Source organism: Sinocyclocheilus rhinocerous, unplaced genomic scaffold, assembly GCF_001515625.1.
Source record: "Sinocyclocheilus rhinocerous isolate Xijiao unplaced genomic scaffold, SAMN03320098_v1.1 scaffold242, whole genome shotgun sequence".
Classification (NCBI taxonomy): Eukaryota; Metazoa; Chordata; class Actinopteri; order Cypriniformes; family Cyprinidae; genus Sinocyclocheilus; species Sinocyclocheilus rhinocerous.
In genome coordinates this window covers 244809-255301 of record NW_015638945.1, presented here as the reverse complement: position 1 = coordinate 255301, position 10493 = coordinate 244809, and the positions used below count along the sequence as shown (strand labels likewise).

Genomic DNA, 10493 nt, shown 5'->3' with positions numbered 1-10493 from the left:
ACACACACACACACACACACACACACACACACACACACACACACACACACACACACACACACACACACAGCACCTTCAGAAACGGCCTCAGGTCTGTAAACGTACTTGAATCAGCTGGTGTTTATGTGATTTTTAGTAGCTGTATGAAGTCAGTTTTCATTTTAGTATCACTGATATCCTCTATTTGTCACATACATATTACATACATGTGATGTAAACAAGCCAACAATAAATTATGGACATGCACACACATAATAAAACACAGAATATAGAATATAACCATCAAGAAATATGTGAATAAAAAAGAATAGAGCAGATATGTTTGTGAAAAAATATACAAAACTATACAATGTATACATAGTGTGTACAGTGAACAAATTATTATATTTCCCTTCTCTGAATTCATTTTAAATGTAATATTTTCCATTTTCATTTTAGTTAAAGTTTTAGTAATTTTGTTGTGTTTTTGTGATTTTTATTAGTTTTTTTTTTTAAATGTCTGTATTGTGTTTTTACTTCAGTTTTCTTTTAATAATTTTAGTACTTCAAAATAAACTAAATGGGAATGAGAAGTTTATCTTTTCTATATTTATTTATTTTTAAATGTATAATTTATTTGATTTCATAACATAACATATTTTTATGGTTTTATTTGTAATTAATGCATTACACCAAAAATATTTAAATTATTATGGATTTTATGTATGTGTCTCCAATAATACAAATAATTTAAATTTAAAAAAATAAAATGTAATTAAATAAAAAATAAAATTAAAAATCTCTTATTTTAAGGAAACTCTTAATTATAAAAGTAACGGTATGATCATTTATTAAGAGTATTATTTTAATTAAGCCAACAATAAATTATGGACATGCACACACATAATAAAACACAGAATATAGAATATAACCATCAAGAAATATGTGAATAAAAAAGAATAGAGCAGATATGTTTGTGAAAAAATATACAAAACTATACAATGTATACATAGTGTGTACAGTGAACAAATTATTATATTTCCCTTCTCTGAATTCATTTTAAATGTAATATTTTCCATTTTCATTTTAGTTAAAGTTTTAGTAATTTTGTTGTGTTTTTGTGATTTTTATTAGTTTTTTTTTTTAAATGTCTGTATTGTGTTTTTACTTCAGTTTTCTTTTAATAATTTTAGTACTTCAAAATAAACTAAATGGGAATGAGAAGTTTATCTTTTCTATATTTATTTATTTTTAAATGTATAATTTATTTGATTTCATAACATAACATATTTTTATGGTTTTATTTGTAATTAATGCATTACACCAAAAATATTTAAATTATTATGGATTTTATGTATGTGTCTCCAATAATACAAATAATTTAAATTAAAAAAAATAAAATGTAATTAAATAAAAAATAAAATTAAAAATCTCTTATTTTAAGGAAACTCTTAATTATAAAAGTAACGGTATGATCATTTATTAAGAGTATTATTTTAATTTTTTTATTACTTAAACTTGAGTGAAAATGAGAAATGTTGCTACCTTAAATAAAAGAAAAAATAAGTAAAATAATTTAAAAAATAAAACAATTTCATAATATCTATATATATATATATATATATATAGAATTTAACATTTTATTTCAGGTAACATTCATTTTATTTCAAATACTAAAAATATTGTTATGGTTTTATTTATAATTAATAACCCTGTTTCACACACCGTAGTTTCTGTGTGTTGGACGACACTCCAGACAGTCTGTAGATCCCGTCGACGATCCCATGTTTCTCGATGAACTCACCACAGCTGCGTAACACTAGAGGAACTGCTCACGTGAGAGAAGAAAGAGTTTGATATGATAAAAGCAGAAAAACTCATGTGTGTGTGAGTGTGTGTGCATGTGAGTGTGCGTGTGTGTGTGTTAGTGTGTGTGTGTGTGAGTGTGTGTGTGTGTAGAAAAACCATTACGCCTATGGGATGTCCCCACTTTTCACAAAAACAAACCTGTGTGTGTGTGTGTGTGTGTGTGTGTGTGTGTGTGTGTGAATGAACTCACTCTCCTGTCCGGTGGAGTTGAGGTGCTCCAGCAGGTCGCATCCGAACACTTTGTCCCGACTGCCTCCTTTTCTCCGGCCTCTCCTCATCTTGCTTTTCCTTCACCTCCTCTCTATCATCCAGGCCTTGTGTGTGTGTGTGTGTGTGTGTGTGTGTGAGCTGATCTAATGAGTGTGTGTGTGTGAATCACTGAAGTTAAAGCTCACATGACGGCTGCTGTAGAATATCTGACAGTATTATATGAGTGTAAGGAACGTCTCATGCACTGACGTTCACTGATCAACTACATCGTGCGTCACTGCTTGATGGAACAGATGCTTCATATGCAGAGATATGAAATATATCTATATATAAAAAAGAAAGAAACAATATACAAGCCTTAACATTCAGAATAACAACAATCCTGTCCTCATTCTTAAAAATAAAGGTTGTTGAAGGTTTTGAGTTGCTTTATAGTTCTCTGTAGGCTAATACGTTTCTATAATATCTCATTATAGATCCTTGTTGGTGTTTTGATTTAAATTCTCACAAGATTAAATGATCTGAGATGATCCACATTCATTTTAAGCTCTACACTCTTACTCGTTGCAAAAAATGATGTTCTTCCTCAGTATCTTTGCCTTGTTTTCCACTACAAATATCTAAACATTATTAAATCAAGATACATTTATTTGAGATGCAAAATGACATGATAATGAGTCTTCTTTATGCTTAAAACAAGTATAATTATCAGCCAATGTAAGAAAACCACCATCATTCATTTTCACATTTTTTACAGTATATATATATTCCATCTTCCTTATTTTTTTTTTAAGTATTTCAGACTTTCTCACTGAATCGAAGTAAGAAGAAAGATAAAATAAAGTAGAAAGAAATAGTAAAGAAAGTAAAGAAAGGTTTACATTCCACCAAAATTACCATATTCACAAGCAAGCTCAGAAAACTGGTTATTCAAAATATTCCTAAAAAGCATCCCATCTCCTAAAACTAAGGAATGGCTATTTCTAATTTTCATTGAAATCGAATTAAAAAACATCCATCCAAAACCTAGAGGTAAAATCACAGTGGTAGAAAACAACTGACGTCATTTTGCGCCTCAAGTAAATGTAGTTGATTTGAAATCAATATTGATGTTTAATTGCTTAACCGACACATTAAACTCCATTGAGTCGCCTGAATTATGAAACTGCATAAAGCTCTGGGTTCACAACCACAGGAAACACAAAAAAGCACAGCAGAAATGCAAGAAGGAAACGCAAAAACAGGACAACGACTAAACGGAGAGCAAATGAGACGAACCATGACAAATGCATTTAACATTTTGCTTGCTGAAGCTCGACAGAAGTTCTGGTAAAGCACCGCAGAGCTTCACATCTCCAGCAGACCTCGGTGCCAGCGCTTCCTCGTCTTACTTTCTGAGTTTTGCACCAGTTGAAGGCCACACCCTTTCTACACGCTCTTCATATCTTTCCAGAAGAAACCGAGAAGATCGATTCAAATCCTGCTATGCTTTTGAAGCCTCCGACAGCTTGTGAAGGTTTTGCATCACGTTCGTCTGTGTTTTTCAGCGAGTTTGTTCCTCTCTGGTGCTCTTGCGGAAATGACTGATCAGATCTGAAGGCCACGAGTGCTTTACGCTCACATCATCAAATAAACCCAGGCCTTTTCCCCCCCCGATAACATCCTATGAGCGTACGATCCGGCATCTTTAGAAGCAAACCTGAATGAAGAACTGAGACGAGAAACGTGGAGAAGAATAGAGAAAAGCCTCCAGTCCTTACCTTTCTCTCTGCACCGGCACAAGCTTCAGTGTAAAGTGTCTGTGACGCAAGAAACCACTAAACTTCCCTCAGTGACTTCCTGAGTCTTTACTTTCTGTCTTGATTCTCCATTTCTAATATACGCCTTTATCTCGACCTGGTGTCTGCGTTCATCCATCTGTGAAGCATCAGGCCAATGCTATTCCCCAGCCTAAGACATCAGGTCACAAAACTGTGAAAAACACCACAGTAGTTTAATATAACTAAGATTACGTTTACATTACAGTGACATTACATTACAAAGCATCTTGCAAATGAGGAAAATCACATGCACTTTGTCATAAAGGCCGGTCATATTAATAGATAAGCTACAGCAATTAACACTTACCATGGTATTTTCATGGTGCTCCTAACATGGTAAATGTCCAAGAAAGCATGCCATTTCTGTTGCATCTTGCTGAAAAACAAAACAAACTATACTGTACCCAAAAAAACACATATTATATGATTGCTTTTACATTTATGCATTTAAGCATCTTGCAAATGAGGAAAATCACATGCAATTTGTCATGAAAGGCAATGATATTCATAGTGTACAAGTGTAGGAACTATATTAATGCATAAGCTGGAGCAGAACTAGGTGATATTGAAGGATTACCATATTCATTACCATGGTATTTTCATGGTATTCCAGGGTTCTTCAAAAAACTGCATTGCCCTAACATGGTAAATGTTTAAGAAAACATGGCATTTTCATTGTATCATGTGGTAAAATATAACCAAACCAACCAAAATAGGTATTTCTTTGGTACTATGTCCAAAAAACCAACAGTACTTTAATATATGCATATATCATGGTAGTAAAAAACATTATTCTAACATGGCAAATGTCCAAGAAAACGTGACATTTCCATTGCAACATGTTGAAATCAGAAAAATTAGTATTCCTATAGTACTATATTCAAGAGTATTTTCATATATGCACCTATACCATAGTACAAAATGATTATTTATCTGATAAACCATATCAAAGCATTCAAAGGTAGCATGTATGCATGCAAAAAAAATATTAAATACCAAATAAAAACATGGTATTTCATATAACCGTGATAGAGCTATAATGATATATAATTTTGCGTGTTATTGCAAATATGCATTCCTATGTGCGTGTAAAATGATTTCAATGTCAAGTAAAGCTTTCGAGTTAGTTAGAGAATGCTTTTATTTGAGTGTGTAATAACTGTAGCTTTGATATAAAAACGTACCTCACTTGAGCACTTTTAAGTTCAATAAAAAAGTGTGTAGCAGCCACTGAGAGACAGATTATGGGCTATTAATCTAGTATATTTACGGTATGGTGTCCGGAAGCGAGTGTTTTCTGCTGTTTTCCACCAGGAGGCGCTTTGGGGCCCAGAACGCCGATCCTACTTTGAGACGCATTCAAATCTGACGTGTTTTGTTTCATTGAAGATATTTGTACACTAGAACGTATAAATATATTATATATGTAAAAGTCAAAGACTGGAATTTGATATTTCCAGTGCATAATATTTACACCTAGGCTATATAAGGACACCACGGACAGCTTACAAACTAATATACATTGAGGAAAAAAATTATATATATATATATATATATATATAATTTTTTTGTTGTTGTTGTTTTCCTGGCCGCTAAACCCCGCCCATTCTGTCACTGTCCTGTCATTCTCGCTGTCATTCTAACAGTTTATTCGGTTTCTTTGAGGAAATTTCTATATTTAAAACAGTTAATCATTCTATCAGTTTATTCGTTGTTTTTTTTTTTGGAGGAAATGTATATATTTAAAACAGCTAGACGTGGTGAAATACGCAATTGAAATAAAAAAGGAGTAATAAAAAAAAAAAAGATAATTATTTCCTGCCCGCTAAACCCCGCCCATTCTGCCATCGTCCTGTCATTCTCACTGTCATTCTATCAGTTTATTCGTTTTTTTTTTTTTTTGAGGAAATGTATATATTTAAAACAGTCAGACGTGGTGAAATACGCAATTAAAATAAAAAAAAGAGTAATTGAAAAAAAAAAAAGATAATTATTTCCTGCCCGCTAAACCCCGCCCATTCTGTCATCGTCTTGTCATTCTCGCTGTCATTCTATCAGTTTATTCGGTTTCTTTGAGGATATATGTGGATTTTTTAAACCGCTGGCCGTGGCGATCTAGTTCTGTAGGGTGTATTTTCGAAGCACATTCGGCATTGGACGGTTTTTAATATATAAAGCCCGTGGTTCTGATTCAAGATCATGTCGTACTGCTCGTTCCAGGCGCAGCTGGTGTCCTTCATGGAGATCGCAGCCAAAGCGGCGGAAGCGGAGATCAAGCGGCGCGTGGAGGAGAGCTGCGCGGTCATCAGACTGGAGCTCAGCCGCAGCCGCAGAGACATCGAGGCGCTCAAGAGGAAATGCGTGCTGATGGACAGCGAGCTGAGGAGGGGCAGAGGGCGGGGCAGGAGGACAGGTCAGAGGTCATCACTGCCCATACACAGAAGTAGCCTACTGTAGTAATACCATGGTACCATAGGACTATTATATTGATGCACCATGGTACTGCAAGGAATAGCATCCTACTACTACCATGGCACCATAAAACCATAACTATGACATAATCTATAGGAAGGAATAAATACAAATGAAGGATTCTAGTGCAGACTGACTAATGCAGATCTGCATCTAGTATGAATATTATGAATTGAATAAAGAGTTTAGCAGATGTGTAATGTGTTTCAGTGTGGTTCAAGACGCCGAGAGACACCGACGTGCCTGCGATCAGAGATCAAGACCAGAATCCAGATCAGACCAGATCAGATCAGGTGACGCACACAAACCTGGAGACAGCAGGACATTTTCATAATCATAATTTCAAGGCTTGGAAAAATCACAGAGCGACAAATTATGCGCAGCTGCAAAGTTACGAAAATCTTTACTTTTAGAAGTTTTTTTTATATACATGGGTCAAAGACGAAAAAGGGTTGAAGCATAAAAACAACAAGTGTAATACTGCTTTAAATTGTTGTTGTTTTGTGCTTTCTATGGACATAAAATCACTTTTGTAAATTTATTTTGATGCGGATCTTAATGTCTTTGACCTATATATATTTTAATTTAATAATAATAATAATAATAATTTATTTTATTTATTATTATATATATTTTTTATTTGTATTTTTGTGTGTGTTATTATTATTATTATTGTAGACAGTTAAACATAAAATCTATTTAAAAATATATATATTTTTGGTTTAATCATTGATAAACCTCAACAGACTTCAGTTTTCAGCTGGTTCTTGTGTTTGATTAATCGGACTGAATTGAAACACTGATGTGTGTTGGTGTGTTTTGTAGTCTGTCTGTTCGCTGGAGGAGGGAATCAGATCTCCAGTGATTAAACAAGAGCGACAGGAACAGGAATCCGGCAGCGGTGCACGAGGTACGATCACATCTGACACTAGAAAACTAAACTTCAGATGAATCCTGATACGACAGAACAAACGCAGAGATACACTGATGCTCGAACCCTGTTAGAATATCTTCTGTGGAAGCTGCAGAATGTTTAATACTTTTCTTGTTTAGCGTTTAACTCAGCTCTGCGATTAAAGAAAGAAAGTCATACAGGTTTGGAACAACATGAGGGTGAATAAATAAAACATTTCTTGAACACTTAGCCTTGTGCAAAAAGAAGTGCACTTAATTGTGTGTACTTAAAATCATAAAATTATATTTAAAAACTGTACTTGCAGACAGTGTTGTAACGCATTACTTTTAAAAGTAACTTTCCCCAACACTGCTTGCAGGTAATATAATATTATTTAAATAAAAGGCCACTTTCTAAGTATATTTAAAGAGTTTACTTTCATGACTGTTTCTTAACACACTTAAGGACACTTTTAAAAAGTACATTTTTTGTAATAGTGTCAGATTAAAAGTTTTACTTTAAAGCACAATTTAAATCGTTATGTTTTAATCTTTTGTCGTGTTTTAAAGAAGTACACTTATTTTGATGTGTTGACTAACATACTAAAGCAAATGTAAAGCACTTTATTATAATTTTAACATTAGTGTGTCATTCAATATTATATTTAATGTTAATATATTTTAAATGTACTAAGCTGCAACTTCATCATTACAAATGTGTATTTAAATGTATTTTAATTTCATGACATACAAGTTTTAATAGAAATTACATTAACAAATTTTCATGGAAGTTAGAAGTAATTATGAAATTACATAAAGATGAACTTAAGTCCTACTTAAGTGGATCAAAAAACCTAAATGTAAACTATAATACATTTTCTTTATATATATAGTTTTTTAAATTATATTATTTCCGTAATAAGTATTCTTTTTAAAAAAAGTATTTTTTATAAAAGGTGCTCTTTTTTTAAAGTATGCTAAAGTGACATTAAAGTATATTTTACTTTAACATAGTTTAATAGTTCAGCTAATTGCATTTAATATACATTTAAACTACTGTATAATACATTTTCATTAACTGTAAATAACATGCAATTAAGTGTCTGAAAACATTACATTCAGTTCTCACTTAAGTTCTGTATATTCTTTTAAAATATATTATTTCCGTAATAAGTGCTCTTTTTAAAAGTATGCTAAAGCGACATTAAAGCATATTTTAGTTTATCATAAATTTTGTTTACGCTTGTCAGTTTAACCATTTAATAGACCCTAAAAGTAATTATGAAATTACTTATAAAGTTGTACTTAAGTGGTAGTGGGTCAAAAGCACTCTAAAGTTCAACTGATTGCATTTAATATAAATTTAAACTTCAATACATGTTAATTTAATTGCAATTAACATGCAATCAAGTGTCTGAAAACATTACATACAGTTTACGCTTATGTATTTTCTTTTACAGTATATTATTTATGTAATAAGTGTTATTTTTTAAAGTATGCTAAAGTGACATTAAAGTATATCAGTATATTTTAGTTTATCATAAATGCTTGTCAGTACATTCAGCAAGACAATAGAATTAATTATGTTTTTACAGACAGGGCTTAGGTTAAGCCATGATTAGGCCATAGTTCACAAAGACATTTTAAGTAGCTTAAAAAAACATTACTGGTGTGCATCTTAAGACAAAACATATTTTAAGATAACGTTAAAACAGCCCAGACATGCATTTTAGTCTGAGACTAGGCTTAAGCCTTGTCTATGAAACCGGGGGGAAAAGATTAACTTAAGTCCCACTTAAGTAGGTAAATTAAAAACACTCTTAAGTTCAACTAATTGCTTTTAATCTACATTTAAACTATAATGCATTATCATTTAATTACAATTAAGTTCACACTTAAGTATATTATTTTAAAGTCTATTAATTTTATGATAAGTACTCTTTCTGCTTTAACACACAGGGAATCGTCCCTTCGATCACGAGCAGCAGAACATCCAGCAGATCCAAGCTCAGGAGAACATGGAGAACCAAAAACCACTGTTAGGAGCTTCAGAGATCCACAACACACATTGCACACATTCACAGACGGCCACAGAGCGTCTGAGCGGTCTGGGACTCCAGCTTAAAGCCGAGAAGGACGATGAGGAACCGAGAGTCCACCCGAGGTTTGTTCAGCTGTGGACGACGGTCCCTGAAACAACCGCTGAAGACACAGAGCGGACGTGTCCAACGTCACGAAACACGGCGGTCTTCAGCACAGGAGCATCCAGAGATAATCTGCATGCCGTGGAGACACAAATGGAGCTGTATGAGCTTGAACAGATCAATGCAAACGATCAGATGACGAGCGCAGTAGTCGACTCGGTTCCAGCGTTCAGTCACGGGCCGCCCGCGAGCGTGGAGAAGCGCTTCAGCTGCTCGTACTGCGAGAAGAGCTTCAGTCGGTTCAGTCAGCTGAAGGAGCATCTGCGCTGTCACACGGGCGAGAAGCCCTTCGCCTGCGCTCAGTGCGGCCGCAGCTTCACCAAACACTGCAATCTGACCCGGCACGCCGTGGTGCACAGCGGAGAGAAGCCGTACCAGTGTGGCCAGTGCGGGAAACGCTTCACGCAGCGCTCCAGTCTGAAGTCTCATCAGAGGACGCACTCGAGCGCGTGGGATCACAGCTGACGGCGGCCTGACCTTCAGCAGAACAGCTGCAAACACACATCTGCTGATTCACTGTAAAACACACAGAGGAACTTTTTTTGTTGCAATGCACTTTTTACACTTTCAAATTGTATTTTCATATTGTATCGATTTAGGTGTTTTCTGCACAATTTGTTAATTTATGATTTGTCTGCATGATTGAATAAAACAAATGCTAAGAAATGGTTCAACTGTTACAGTTTGGTATTATCTAGTAAATTGGACTCGATTTTAATTTTTTTAATGATTTAACATGAAAACAACTAAAAGCTTTCTAAAATGAAAACTTTTTTCCATTTGTATTTTTGAATTGATATTTGTTTTTGGCACTTCTAGAACATAATGCCATGTGTTTGATTTTCAACATTTCAAATATTTAAATAAATAAAATATAACTAATTTATTATAAATACTACAAATGTATAAATTATTATAGAAGTATTATAAATAATTATATAAAATATATTATAAAATAAATGAAACATTAAAATAACATTTTTAAATAACTTATTTTTGAATTAATATTGACCTTCAACATTAAATATTAAAATAAAATAAATTA

At 33.4% G+C, this 10493-nt stretch overlaps 2 protein-coding genes across 2 annotated transcripts in view; one reads left to right on the top strand and one right to left on the bottom strand.

Moving 5' to 3' along the window:
* LOC107750221 (stress response protein nst1) overlaps positions 1 to 3875 on the bottom strand; it is a 19801-nt gene extending 15926 nt beyond the window's left edge. The window contains exons 1-3 of the mRNA XM_016565504.1: positions 3819 to 3875; positions 2039 to 2381; positions 1705 to 1807 (exon numbers count right to left, since the gene is read on the bottom strand). Of these exons, the coding sequence (XP_016420990.1) occupies positions 1705 to 1807; positions 2039 to 2126 (191 nt within the window). The 5' untranslated portion in view covers positions 2127 to 2381; positions 3819 to 3875. The remainder of the gene's footprint in view (positions 1 to 1704; positions 1808 to 2038; positions 2382 to 3818) is intronic.
* Positions 3876 to 5808: 1933 nt separating this feature from the next.
* LOC107750208 (zinc finger protein 239) lies at positions 5809 to 10107 on the top strand. The gene is made up of 4 exons (XM_016565489.1): positions 5809 to 6291; positions 6561 to 6643; positions 7176 to 7260; positions 9204 to 10107. Exons 1-4 carry the CDS (start codon positions 6078 to 6080, stop codon positions 9911 to 9913), a joined length of 1092 nt encoding a protein of 363 aa, XP_016420975.1. The 5' UTR covers positions 5809 to 6077; the 3' UTR covers positions 9914 to 10107.
* Positions 10108 to 10493: the final 386 nt, after the last annotated feature.